General features: G+C 38.8%; 1 protein-coding gene across 1 annotated transcript in view; it reads right to left on the bottom strand.

The window, feature by feature from the left end:
• Positions 1–1,558: 1,558 nt before the first annotated feature.
• dph1 (diphthamide biosynthesis 1) overlaps positions 1,559–15,616 on the bottom strand; it is a 127,533-nt gene continuing 113,475 nt past the window's right edge. Inside the window, exons 9-12 of the mRNA XM_053507718.1 lie at positions 12,256–12,356; positions 8,469–8,547; positions 5,172–5,303; positions 1,559–3,165 (exon numbers count right to left, since the gene is read on the bottom strand). Coding sequence (XP_053363693.1) covers positions 3,112–3,165; positions 5,172–5,303; positions 8,469–8,547; positions 12,256–12,356 — 366 coding nt within the window. The 3' untranslated portion in view covers positions 1,559–3,111. The remainder of the gene's footprint in view (positions 3,166–5,171; positions 5,304–8,468; positions 8,548–12,255; positions 12,357–15,616) is intronic.

Below are 15,616 nucleotides of genomic sequence, written 5' to 3'. Positions count from 1 at the left end.
TCTGTAAATGCAGAAATCTGGTAAATGCAGCGAGCGAGCGAGCGAGAGAGAGAGAGAGAGAGAGAGATTCACAGAAGCAATCACACACAGGTACATTTAAGCTAGATAAGTACACCAGGTTCCCCATTTCTCAAACCCAGTAAAGCAGTACCATGAAACCATGAAAAAGCCATCAAGTATTTTAGTGTTCTGAGTGGCATTGATTACTGCAGGAAATGAAACTCATGTACAGCATGCAGCAAAGCAGATAACGCCATCTAGTGTAAATATAGAGCAACGGCAGGCCAAACTTCAGTAAGCGAAAATGGATACAATGTAAAAGACATAGTGTAGGCCTATATATGACAGAATAAACACCATGCACAGGTAAAAACCTGTAAAAATATCATAAGTGGAATGGTCATGCATTTTTTCTAATTTGTCTAATCTGTGTGCTTTGGTGTAAACTAGCCAATATTAGCTATGATCTAACATACATTAATTTTACGTAAATGTAAATGTTTACGTCCTCTTTCCACATTTGCTTTTTCACTTTATCTTTTTTCTTACTACTACTATCATTCTATTTCAATAACTGTACTCACAAAATTTACTGTTCATATTGTTATTCTTATTCCCTAAAAAAAGAATCTTGCAGAAAAAAAAAACCATTTGGTCAATAGATAGTACATTACCAATTAGCATAACATCACCACCCAAGAAATGGATTTAAATTTAGAACCTGAATTAATCCTTTTAATTGTCCTTTAAACAAAACCAATAATATATAAGTAATATTAATATAAAGGTTTTATTTGCCATAGTTGAGAAGTTACCTACCTCCCTCCAACATGATCAGCACCTGACTTTCTATCTCAAAAAAGTGTATTAAACCTTTTATTGAAAATCTCTAAATTAAAAAAAAAATTTTTACAAATAAAAACAAAGTAATAATAAACTGGCCATAAATTCCTCTCTCTCAAACATTACAACCAGACCACAGCTTAAACGGCACAGCAATAATTTGTTTACAGAGTCAATATTTAGCGCTTACAACGCATAATGCACGTATTCACTTTAACATTATTAACCTAAAAACACTTGGAGGATGCAGTCAGGAAATGTTACATGGATGCGCTGCCAAGCATTTTTTTCCCCAAAAAGATTTATAAAAAAAAATTTAAATGTTGAAAATTGTCATTGGCTTTTTAATGGCATTTTATATATATTTAGTCTGGGTTTAAACCAAGGCACTCAGCACTAATCAAAGTTTTACATGATATTTGCCATTTATATGACATTTACTGAAAATTGACAACATATCACTTTTAAGGTGTTCCATAAATATTTTTATAAAATAGACCTGGTTCACTATGGCATGTGAGGCACCTCAGGGTTTTTTTCTGGGACCATTTTTATTTCATGTGTACATGCACCCTCTGTGTCAAATAATATACAGCAACAACACCATTGCATCAGAGTTCTGCTGATGACACTAAGATTTACATAAATCTTTCTCCAAGACCTTATGGCTGCTTAGAAATACTCTTTATGTTTCTTGAGCAAGTAAACACGTCAATGCAATCAACATTTATTTTAATAAAGACAAGACAGAAATAAGTGTATTTGGGAAAAAGAATAAAACAATGAAAATCACTAATCAAATTATTTCGAATAGATATGGAAATAAACTCTGGTTTGAATCCTTGGTGTCCTAATTGATTTAGGTTTAAGCTTCATTAGCCACAACACAGCCATAGCGAAACAAGATTTAGAGAAACTTCTTCTAAAAGAAGAAACGTCTTCTAAAATGCAACTTGAAATAAAGGGACCATATACAGTGAGAGAGAAAAAGACCACCAGCAGGTAGAAGAAAAATAACAAAAAAAATCAAGTCCAGAAAAGTTTACAAAAGTCCAAACAGCAGGAGGTCTTTAGAAGCATATACAGTAAAAGTTATTTATATCTCATCTTGACTGTTTTTTTTTTTTTAGTATGGCCGTTTTCCAGCAGGATAGCCTTCCTTTAAGCAGGAAGACAAGGTACAGTACACAAATGACATATTTTCCATTTTAAATACAAGGATGAGACACAAGAGATTTTGAAAGTGGAATAAACAAATTGTATCAAAATCAATTATTGAAGTATAATGCAAGTCAAAACTGTCAAATTACATACATAATATTTTTATTATGTACATACATAATATTTTATTTTATTATGTTTATATTTGGTTTCAAATCCTTTTAACGTTTACAACTGCATTATCTTTTGTGATGAATATGAGAATATCTGTTACATTTGTAAGAAATATCTTTTTTTTAATTTATTATTTAGAAAGAAAGTGTGCGCAAACTTTGGCATTCAACTGTAAAATACATCCCATGCAGTGTTTCTGGGACATGCTTCGGAGCCACAGAGATGATGAAAAAGTGGTTAATAAAGTTGAATAAATGAATAAATGACCTTCTGTAATGTCTGATGGTCACTTATTTCACCACATAATAAGACTAGACATGGACTCCAGACACAGACTGCCGCATTCTGAGGCTAGATATAAGATGTTTTGTTTTTCGGCTGTTATACTTACTCACTAAAAATGTTTGTCATTTAAAATATTTAATTTGGCTTCTACATAATATTTAATGTTTGGAAGAAAACACGATAGAATACGATTGGAATTTGACATGATCTGCAATTTGTCTCTTATACCCATCGAACAATTGATGAAGCTAAAAGGGGAAAAGCGTATTGTTTTGCTTAGAGCAGTTCAATTTTGCTTTCAATCAAATACATGAAGTATAACAATGCAAAATGTCTGGCAGGATCTTTCTAGGATAGAGACAAGAAGATGCATTTAACAAGCCACCCACATGCTGCAATATGAAACAAGCGACGTGCTCCCAGGGTCATTGCTATCACTATGTCTATCTCTCCCTGTCTCTTTTTTTCTTCCTCACCCAAAAACACACTCTCCTGCTATATTATGAGAGGGGCAGATTTGATGTAGTGCTTTCTGTGCCAATATCCACACTGCTCCGACAACAGAGGTGTACACAGGCCTGCGATTGGCTGTCTCCTGCAGATGGGAAGACTGCGCAGTGATTGGCTGCTGCTGTGTGAGTGTACTGTTCATTCGCGCTGGCAGCCACAGGGGACAGGGCGCTCACAGTGCGAGTCTGCCTTCTGGAGGAGAGGAGAGAACACAACAGGAGACGCTTTTTATTTTTATCTGCTCATTATGGATTTATGTGATGGCTGAACATAATACAGCAGACAATTATGCTGACATTCATTCTTTTATAATTGTATCTGTAAATATATGCAATAAGATTCTACTTTGACAAGTAAAATATTACCTTTGTGATAGGCCCACTGAGAGCAGAAATATATCATATTATCTTTTTATGATACATAATTTTACAAAATAGATGGTATATATATATATCACTTTTTAAAATATTTAACATTTACATCAAATATCAAGGTAATGATGGGGGAATGAAATATTAAATGGTTGGGAAATGTTTTTTTTTATTTATGAAAAACAGTACTGAATTTCTGTGCCAATAAAGTACAGTATGGGCCCTGGTATGCAATAACATTAATAAAGGCCCTGACAACCTACAGTAGACACTATATTCAAAGCTGTACCACAATGTGTAATAAATTTGTAATATCAATGTCAGGTTTTCATAGTACAAGAACTGCACAATTTGATGTCCTCCTTACACTTACAGTATTATACCAATGCATCATTATCCAATTTCAACTAAATCTCTTTTCTATTTCGTGGTCCAGTGTTATCTAAATACCATCTAACTTTAGGAACTGCTTCTGAATCAATCATCCTAAATACATTCCTCTTTACGCACAAAAACAAAATTAGATATAGTACAGTGCAAAGGTCTTGATCCACCCCTCATTCTTTTATATTTTGCTTTCTTGTAGTTTTAATGTAATTTATAGGAATAGTACTCCAGGCTTCCTGAAGGACTTTTTTTGCTTTTATTTTTGGATCTCATTTTTAGTCCAGTCCTCGAACCTGACCAGTTTCAGAGGAATGTTTTTTGTTTGTTAGGCCACACAGCATCCTAAGAATGACACACACGCACACACATGCACACACGCGCACACACACGTCCGTACACGCGCGCACATACAAATAAACACCCACGCATATACCTCTACACACACATACACGCGCACGTACACACATCCGTTTACACACACACACACACGTTCACACACGTACACACACGTACACGTTCACACCCATTCACACACACACGTTCACATGCACACACAGCCGTGTACACGCACAAACACATACCTGTACATGCACACATACCCGTATACATACCCGCACACCCCCGTACACATACCCGCACACACCCGTACACATACCCGCACACCCCCGTACACATACCCGCACACACCCGTACACATACCCGCACACCCCGTACACATACCCGCACACCCCCGTACACATACCCGCACACCCCCGTACACATACACGCACACCCCCGTACACATACCCGCACACCCCCGTACACATACCCGCACACCCCCGTACACATACCCGCACACCCCCGTACACATACCCGCACACCCCCGTACACATACCCGCACACCCCCGTACACATACCCGCACACCCCCGTACACATACACGCACACCCCCGCACACGCACACCCCGGCACACCCCCGCACACCTCCGTTCGTACACACACTCTTTCACACACCCGCACACACAGCCGTGTATACGCACAAACACATACCTGTACATGCACACATACCCGTATACATACCCGCACACCCACATACCCGCACACCCCCGTACATGCACACACCTGCACCCGTAGACACACACACACCTCTGTTCGTACACACACTCTTTCACACACCCGCACACACTGTTTAACACACCCTCGTACACACGCGCGCACACACCCGTACACGCACACACCACATTTGCACACACCCCGTACACGCGCACACACACCCCGTACACGCGCACACACACCCCGTACACGCGCACACACACCCCGTACACGCGCACACACACCCCGTACACGCGTACACACACCCCGTACACGCGTACACACACCACATACATGCACACACTAACGCACAAACACCAAGTACACACACCACATACATGCACACACCCTGTACACACCCTGTACACACCTGTTGTTTGCGTGTGGGCCGCTGGGGTTGATTGTCTGGGTGATTAGGGGTCCAAGACCCCAGGCTCTGATTGGAGTAGAAGTCCATGGGATACACATCCTGCCATCCTGTCTGCTGCAGAGCTACAGCTGCCTTAAGAGTAAACCAAAGCAGGAGAGAGTCTTTTAATCATTTATAAATTCTAGCTGCTTCCACCTGCTCCAGTTTCACTTGCTTCCTTGAAAACAGTCTATTTAAATATTATATACTAAACAAACCATGTGCCTATTATCATTCAATATTAAATTATATACTGTGCACACACTGCTGATTAATAAGACTGAGGCTCAGACAGTTGCACAAGCAAATATGCCTTCAATCCCAAAGCGGCATTTGGGATTAATGAAGAAGACAAAGCTGCCCCAATCGAACGCTGTATGTTCTATTTGTGCGTTTATTGTTATTTCAAAGCGTATATTTGAAGTCGCATTGCTTAAAATGGATTTGCCAGTTGTTGTGACTCATGATTGGGGATTTAGATGCAGGCCAAGAACATTCATAGATTCTTGCAACACTAAAATCAGAGGAGAAGGCTCCTAAGAGTAGTTTCAACATTGAAGAAAAAAAAATCAATACGTGTTTTTCTGGGCTCGTGGGCATGTCAGCTTGCCTCATGGATGAAATATTCTTAAACATACTTCTCTAATAGCACAGAAAGGATGGCACATTCTGGTTATGAACTGTTGTCCTGAGGACTCTTGCAATATTACCTCATAAACAAAATCTACTCAATAAATCGGAGCACATGCAGAAGTCATTCATCAATCCTTAACGTGATCTTCATTCATCCGCATCCCCCCAAAATAAGGGCACATTCAAGCACAACATTATACTCTAAAATGGAAGTTTTAAATCCTCGTGCTGAGTCTGTTAGCGAAGACGTGTCTCACGGCTACAAATAATATATCAGGATTTGATGGATTTTTCTCATCGTCTCCCCAGTAAAACACACACGCCCTGCTATTGCGCCTCAGCCACATCCATCCATCCTCTCGCTTTGTTTGAGCTCTTGATAAACCCAGCCTTTCCATGTTTCCCACTTATGTTTTTTTTTAATATATCATTCTACTGCTCCCGCCTCTCCATCTTGTACCCCAGTCCGTGGCTTCTTGACTGCTGTGTGCTAGTTGCTCCTGCTAATCCCTATGCTGACAACTGTATCTTATTGACTATAAATATAACATGAGATGCACTGAAAATAACCACTGGCTCCTTTCTATCTCTTACTCTTATTCTCTCTCCCATCTGCTTCCTATTGCAATAGCGCAAGCAGACACATGGGAGGAATAAAAAAAGAGCAAAACCACTAAGATGCAGGGCTGGAGTAGAGCAGCACTTGTCTTATATACTCCATTTGTTGAGCTACAAATTTAACATAGACCAAGCTGTCATGGAAATTGAGGGTCTTTATTACAGGGTGCTCCTATTTGAATTGGTTATGTACCAGATTCTCTGCTACACCAGTGCACACTGTCAGCCTTACATATGTTTTATGGAAAAATAAGGAGAAAATAGGGGGAAATCAGGAAATGTTTTGTTTTAGTGCTGCTTGAAATACAGAAATGTTTCAGTCAAAACTCTACGACTCCTGAAGAGCTCACCACTTAGCCTAGGGGTCGGAAAGTAATATTTAAGATGGCAGCTGAAATCTGTGGTCTGACGAGGCTTTTCTAAAGCCCAATCTGTAAAGCATTCGCCGCAGGGTGAGCCTTGTGGCAGCCAGCTTTGTCAGAGAATAAATCAGAATGTACTAGTGCACTCATCACATCTGATTAGAATAAAAGACAAGAGGAAAGCAAGTGAATATATCTGAGGGTGAGAGAAAAAGAGAGACGTGCAGGCAGCTGGCCAGCGAGAGGCGCTATGGTTCCATAGTGAAGCGCAGATGCCTCCTAATCCCTGAACACTTTGTCCTGCACTTTGGATATACAAGAAGTATGTATGGTATGTCAATAGATATGCAAGTGTAAAGATACACACATGAGACCTAAATGAAATTTATTTTACTTTATCACATCATCATCTTTTTTTGGTGGTTAAATGGCTAAAGTCCAACTGAATAAACCTTGTGTCTAAATTAAGTGAAAGACTAATGAGAATGGAATGTAATTACCTACAGCACAATTATTGCAATTAGCTGATGTCATGCATTAAGCGGTACAATGGTGTAGTAGGTAGAATCGTGGACCCGCCTCACCAGGATTGAAAGCTCTAGCCCCACCCTGGTTCTGTGCGCATGGAGTTTGTTTGTTCTCCCCATGCTTGGTAAGTTCCTCCTTGGTTTATGACTTATGATTTATTCCCACAGTCCAAAGACATGCAGATGAGGCTACTTGGTCTTACCAAATTTGTGTGCCTGTGTGTACTCTGCAATGGAATAGCACCCTGTACCCTGTGTGTGTCTGTACCCCACCTAGAGAGTCAGCTGAGATAGGATCCAGGCCTCCTGCAACTCTGTACAGGATAAGCAGTATAGAGAATGAGTGAGTGAGCATTTTTATTGTGTAAAGCAGGCAGGTGAAAATTATGTTGAATGTCCCAAGGCAACTCGCACAAATATTTCAGACTTGTTTTCATTAACTTTGATATTTTACTTTTACATTTTTTTGAAAGTTAAAAAAAAGAGAATTCCAACATATTCACTTTACTCTTTTTTTAACAAGATTAAAGTAATGCCACCCTCTGCTGTGTTTGCCTAGCTCTGCATCTTTGCCTTAGAACAACAAACTTACTGTATTTTATGCTCAATATATGAGCCTTATGATCTCAAAACGATACAACAGAGCCATGGACTCCAAAAAAATCAATACCTTTTTTCTGGGAAAAAGATGCTGCATGTGCATTTTTGTGTCAGATACAGTAAATAAACTTAATTTTTACGATTTTTAAAAATCAATTATATGGTTACATAACAGGTGCTCAATTAGTCAACTAATCATGTCCAACACTACAGCCCCAGTGTCCTTGTTAAATCCAGATTAGCACAGAGAGGATCAGGATCGGGGGTCACACCAAATTTAACACTTCCTTCAAATCGTAACTAGAGCACTGACAGTCTGGCACAGGTATGCTTTCTAATCACAGGGTGCTCAAGCATATAAACTAACAAGGCCTCTCTGGAAAAGTGAAATACTGACTTATTCAAAGCATAAATAAGTTCTGAGATGCTGTGCCGAGTGAGGTCCAGGTGGCAGGTGTAATGAGATCTCGTCTTTCTGCTTTAATAGTAAAAAGGCTGTGAATGTATGACGCATGTACCTCATAGGGAGACAGCAGGGGCTTGGAAAATGCTGTGCCCCAATCAATTGACAGACGAGGACATGCGATCTGAACCCATCTGCAAAAGAGAAACAGGGTGAGAAAGAGAATGAACATGATTAAAATGGGAGAGCGCCACTCGATGCTCTGGTGCAATAGTACTGCGTTGGTGTTCAGCTCTGAATCCCCTGCTGTAAATAACATGTGCACAACCCTTAGAAGCAGAGATGTTTGCTTTAAGTTGCTGTGTCTTTATTAGGCAGTACAAAGGGATACAACACAAGAAAAACCGAGGGGAAGAGGAGGGACATGGCAGAAGAAAGGTGAGCCGAAAAAAAAATTCTAGCATGCTGTTGTCTATATAGAACTAACACACGCAAAGTGGAAAGAAGGAATAAAGAAATCAGAAAAATAGAGAAGCAACAACTCCATTTATCAAACTTATCATATGTTTTTTTGTTTTATAGGCAAATAATTTAATTAAAATTATATATATATATATATATATATATATATATATATATATATATATATATATATATATATATATATATTTTTTTTTTTTTTTTTTTAAATGGTTATCTGGTATGGGGTTTAATACCTGTAATTTAACGACAGCATGGACTTGATAATGTGTTCTGCGCATAAAGTTAGAAACCCAGTGTCTCTCTAATAAATTACCAAATTATTATTTTGGTATCACTAGAATTATTAGAATAAAAATAGAGCATGTTCTAACAATAGAGTGTACTGATGGGTTATCTGGGGTTTATTTTACTAAAAAAAAAAAAAAAATGAACATTGTAAAAATACAGCACAATTACTGGTCACTTAGGAACACCTCTTTTGAAATGATCCAGACTGCCATATCCATATGATGGATATTCAATCATTAAGATACACGTCAAAAACTTCAGTTAACATTTACATCAAACATCAGGTGTGAACATCACAGTGCCTTTGACAGTGACATCGGCTTAGGTGTCACAGAGGCTGGTTTGAATATTTTACATCCTGCTGATCTCGTGGAATTTTCACTCATAACAGTCTCTGGTGTGTACTTAGAATGGTGTGAAAAACAAAAAACATCCAGTAAGTGGCAAGCCCTGTGTGCAGAAATGCCTTGTTGAGAGAGGTCAGAGCAGAATGGTTAGAATGATTCAAGTTGACAGGAAGGCCTGTGATGAGCTGAAAAGCAGGTCAGAAGGCATAACAAACTGAACTTTGTGGCAAATAGACTACAGCAACAGAAGACCACATCCGGTTTTACTTCTGTCAGCCAAGAACAGGAATATGGGGTTACACTTGGCACCGACACAGTAAAACAGGACAGTTGAAGGCTGGCTCTTTTCCAATCTTCAGACCAGGGCCATTTATTTTAGCCTATCAACTTATTGGCATGTTTTTGGAAGCTGGAAGTCCACCAGTCCAAAATCATTAGAATGAAAGCAAACTGGTCACATGCACAGGAAAAAAAGCTCTGTACGAAAAACATTTTGCATTACACAACGTCATCTGGAGGCGTACAAAAGTTCAAATTGTGAAATGTGGGCAAGTTGACATTTTGACATCCTCTCTCTCTCCCACACTCACGCTTGCTTTGAGTCTTATATGATTTTGATTTGTACTACAGAATTGAAAAGGGGTTTTAACTAAAATGTTCCCTAGCCCTGCTTCCAGGTTTTTTCATCGACCAGGTAACCACTTATTGTTTGAAAAATGACCATAATGCCCCTTGGCAGTAGCCTATCCCCCTCCCGTTGGTAAAACTAATGTGCTGAGCAGAACGTCTCGGAACCAGCATCGTTATTCACGCTGTACATACGTACTGAAACCGGGCTCTGAGCCTTTCTCATTGTTTTACCCTGAGAGTGTCTCCTGTGGAGGCCACTGTAAGCTAGAAGAGAGGATTTGAAAGTGAAGGTGTGTGGGCGTACACAACTCAGAATCCCACAAGCCCGCAGGCTAAGAAGAAATGGAGGAGGAGGTGGAAGAGGGGGGAGGGAGAGTACCTCTGAAAAGTCATGTAGATTGAAACAGGCTACTTGGTGCATGAGCAACGTTAAACACTAATATTAGCTTGGTCTGTGAGAGGTGCTGTAAACACAAGTGTCAAAATTTACCATAGTAATTAATTTTCAAGAATTTTATATGCAGCATCACCTGTCCCTTTGCCTGCAGGTGGGAAAGGCATGTAGTAGAACACAAAGTCCTTTAGACTGTAGGAGGTCTCATACACTCCCTTTAACACCAAATGCTGAGCTGATGACAGGTCAAAGCGGTGTAATGACGCCTCAGTTTGGCTCCCACTGAATGCGGTCATGATGAGAGGCCTCTTCAGCTCATCATTACACCCACCATCTCAATGAGAGACGGGCTCCCCGATGAAAGAGTCTAATGGAGGAAGGGAGTGTGAGAAGTGGAAAGAGATGTGATTAGCAGCGAAAAGGGGAGGGCTTCCCTGCACCAGGAAGGCCTGGGATTTTGCCTCGCTCCTCGTTTTCCGAGGAAATAATACATTTTAATTAGCCACTTTACCCTCTTCTCTCATTTTAAGTTTTAGAGCTACAGTAAATGGTTAGGCATATACCAGAGTGAAGCAGGTGAATAAGAACTTAATGGGAGTCTGATTTATGTTGAGATGCAAATTTCAAGCGAAAAGTATTGAAAATATGAAGTACATATAAAAAATTGGAGAGAGAACATTTTATTATTAAAAATCTGAAAAATAATTGCCAATATTGCTTTATTTGCTGTGCTATAAAATAAAAGCTTAGGTTCAATTTAGGTATCTATAGGGGAGATTGGTGTGAACGACAGCTCACTGCATGAAAGCGTTGTAATGAAAAAGAATTTGCTAATGTTGCAAGTATCTGTTCACATGGGGATGTATGGATTTCATACTCTACCCCTGTCTCTGTTCCTTTTACTTCCACAGTCTGGTAGTGTTTAGAATCCATACCCTGGGGGCACGGATCAGACTCTGCTTCTGTGGAGATAATGCTATTCAGCCTTCTGTAGGCAAGTCGACCGGTTAACTCCACATCACTGCTGCATCATCATTCAAAGTGAGGCTAGAACCAGGCGCCATATAACACACCAAATGATGTGCTACTGATGCTGGTGGCACTTGGCAGGGGAAAAGCAGGCTGGAGATTGAGCTTCTATCTGTTATGTCCTGCTGAGATTATGTATGCTTTATCGATCCCAGAGGCATAAAAATCACATAGGACAAAATTCGCCGTGTTATAGGTTCTTCATATCCATCCATTCGCAGGTGGCACAATAAGGTGCTCCTTATTTAGACAAGAAAGGGTTTCAGGGTTGCAGTGCAGATAACATACATGCAATTGTGTGGGTTAGAAATGAAATCGGGTATGCATAGTCTGATGTGATACGTAACAAATAACATCATACTTAAGTCCTTCAACATGCAATATGCACAACATTGCCCATCGCAATAACACAACCTACTGAAGAGAAATACTCCAGGGCTAACAGTAATTAAACTGACATCTTAAATGACAGTCACAGTACCCTCTAGGTGAAAGAACAATGGTTAGTTATGAAACAATGTTGCCATGCCATCATGAGTGTTATCTCCCCTTGCTGTCAAACTAAGCTCTCCTCTATTCTTTCTGTGCTTGCAAGTCCCAAGGGGGCACTAAAGCTGAGATTAATGCACCCTGGGTTTTGGGGAAGGCTGCATCTTTTGAAGGGGGATGAGCCAATTTTTAATTGGGAAGAATAAGAACGTGACTCTGCATGAAAAAGGAATGAGACTCACATGTCAACATCTGCCATCAGTCCCAGCTTACTAGGGAAGATCTCGGAAAGGAGCACCCTGGTGAACGACCGGCCAAGTGTCTTCAGCTTCTCCTCCAAATGCTAAATAGAAAAAATGAGAGAGAGAGAGAAGGGTTAATACAGGTGCCAAAAAGAAATAAGACTTTAAAATGTATTCCACAGTGCAAAATACCAGATGACCTGGGGCTGTCTAGCTTTCCTTACAAAAAAAAGGCCACACTGCCCCTTTTGGCAGGACTCATCCTGTTGCCAAGCATCAAACATCTCAAACCAGACAGAAAATCAAAAACAAACCTGTGTACTCAACCTCATTTAAACTTGAGAATTAGGCCATTATGTCCTGGGCTGAAATATAGAAATAAATGATAAAAAAAAATATCATTATTACTTTATAACCAGTTATATTTACACATTATTCTTACTAATGTCTCCTTTATTTTCGCATTCTGCAACTTTGCAAAGATTTATTAGGCATTTCCAGTTGATATGTGTTTCTCGTTTGGTTTAAGTGTGTTAGAATTACAAACCCGTCTTCCCCTGTGCAATTGAATGCCCAATGCAGACAGGAGCATTTAATGCTATTTTAAATAAAGGGCTTTCCCAGAGACTTTCTAGTGTGCATGAACAACTTCTCCAACAAAATGTTGTTCAGAACAACAAAATGTCCTACTTACTACATTACACTTCATAACAAGCAATATGAATACATAACTCTTGAGCACAAGAACATTATACACTGCTCCAAACCCTTTGGGCTATACTTATTTCTGGTGAAAAACATCGCAAGAGTGAACATTAGCTGTTAACGGCGGCAAAGCCCCAGGGCCTTAACAAACAACAAATAAAAAAAAAGCAGTATATTTCATTGACATCTTTACTGAGTAAGTGAACAGATTATAGCAGATGAAGTTAAAAGCAAACATATTTTTTATTTAAATAAGCATAAAAGTAATGGCTAATTTACAGTATACTTAGAACAGGGACTTGCTCCAGAGTTACCGTCTCCTACCTGCTGGCTCACAGCAGCCAGACTGGTTCCAGATCTAGAAAATTCATCCAAAATCACTCATATTTGATTTAAATTTTCTTCCAAATATATTTGGCACTGATTACAAATGACTATTACAGACATATAAATCATTGCAAGACCAAGCTCCATATTTTGAAGATTACTTGTTGAGCACTATCTTCAATACAACACAAATATTCTCAAGGCCCTTATTTGCTCTCTATTCCAATTTTAAAACTCTTGATTTTAATTTACTACAGTAAGATTTAATAATATTTGAGTTACAAAATTCTGCGGATACGAACAGGTCGCAGATCTACGAACATTCGTAGATGCAAACAAATGGCGGAAGTAGCTTACGTGTATGTACAGTATGTACAAAAAATAGACACTGCAAGGCACCAGGTATTAATATTTACAATTATATACAATATAATCAGTGCGTAAGTAAATGTACTGTATAAAATGTTCACTGGACACTTTTGCTACAGTATTCTGACTGATGAGTAAAGCTTTGCTGATCTTCTTGTAGGATTCCCCTTTTTTGTGTAAAGCAATTATTGTCCTTCACAGATCCTGTGGCATTTCTCTTCCATGTGGTGCCATTGTTGACAGCATCAAATGGGAAGGAGTATTCTTTGTTAAGTGACACCCTTTTATAATCAACTGTCTGCCAGACAACTGTTTAATGAATAATTAGACTTACCTGTAGCTGAATTCTTGTTAATTAGGATTTTGTATCCATGTGTGTGCAAATTAAAAAATCTTGTTTGCAATCAATGGCCCGCATTGTATAGGGTCCCACAGAAAGAAGGTTTTCTGACAAATCTGTTGGGGCTACTCATTTATGCTGAGCACTACGGTATGTAAAAACACACACTAACAAAGGGTGGGGCCTTAGTGGATCGGACTTGTTTGTCCGTCAAATTCCGGGGTGGTCAATTTGGTTAGGAACTGGAAAGTTTGAAGGCTGAGTTGGCAGCCTTGGGCTGGAAACTGTGCGCAGCGAGCTGTTGTGCAATGGGTGTTATGGTTCCTTTATATCATAAACTTTTTGACTTTTTTCATTCTGTACTGCTCTGGCTTCTCTGTGGGATCGGACCAGACTGGTCCCCAGGGCATGGGTGAGCCTGGGTGTCCATGATCCTATCACCAGTTTGCTGGTTGTTCATTTCACCTGGGCATGGCGTTGATGTTATAGCTGATCAGTGCATAGCTACAGAACAAATGCGCTTCAACTTTTTCACTTAAAAAGATTATGTAAAAATCGTGTCAGAATAGCTCACATTAGTCTTACAGGTAGCAATGGTAAAAATAATAAAAAAAAAAAATTAAATAATAAAAAAAAAAATTCAAACCTTACCCAGTACTAATTATGAATATTTTAAAATATCACAAGAAATTCTTACAAATTTGGTCCGGTTAAGTCCTGTTAGCATGATAGCTTGCATGCTTTTGAGTGTTACTAAAACATACTTCTAGAAGTTTTTTTTTCTCGTTAGCTAATTATTAGCTTAATAATTTAAATTTATACATTTTGTCTTTTAGAAGAGAGGATAAAATGTATAAATATGATTAAATAGCTCCTCAGAAACTGTCACTTTAGCTCATGTTAGCTGCCAGAAAAGCATTAGCAGTGAAAATTAAACATCAGCTATTTTGTATGCTATGTCTTATGTTACTTTATCTCAGTATTTTACTTTGCTGCCTTATTTCATTTACACACTGATATTTTTATATTTTATTTCTTCATGAAGCTCCTCTGAGTTAATTCTAAGAATAAAAGGAACTGTACAGTTGACTTATCCCTAAAATGGATTTTCCAGTATTTAATCACCTTTGGTTCCAATTTTTCAAGTTCAACACACTTTTCTCATGTGACAGTTTGACAGCTGAAGGCTGACAGTAACTAATGATTCGCTTTCTCAGACACAAACAGACAACGTGTATAGATCTATTTTATCAGAATATCCATCTGAATGTCTATTTGTCTGAGATTGGTATTTGTGTAGATCTCATTTGGGAGACACTATGTTATGAGAGACAGAGAGAGATTCATGTTGGCTTTAAAATCTCATTTGACAGCAAACTGTAAGATGTTGGAAAGATCCTCGGGACTCTCTCCCTCTGCCTATGCATACCAATTAAGACAGGATCAGTCAAAACAAAGTCAAACACAAAACATGAGAGAAAAACAAAAATGAGCAGATCAAAAGAGGAAAACAGAACGATGGGATGTTAAAAAAGACCCCTCCCAACCCTGAGCACTTATTAAGATCCCACACAGCTAAAAGAATAGAATCTGTATAAAAGCAAAAGCATTTTATATTAG

Source organism: Clarias gariepinus, chromosome 11 (genome assembly GCF_024256425.1).
Source record: "Clarias gariepinus isolate MV-2021 ecotype Netherlands chromosome 11, CGAR_prim_01v2, whole genome shotgun sequence".
Lineage (NCBI taxonomy): Eukaryota > Metazoa > Chordata > Actinopteri > Siluriformes > Clariidae > Clarias > Clarias gariepinus.
The sequence above is the reverse complement of the archived record's forward strand: the minus strand, read 5'-3'. Positions and strand labels throughout refer to the sequence as shown.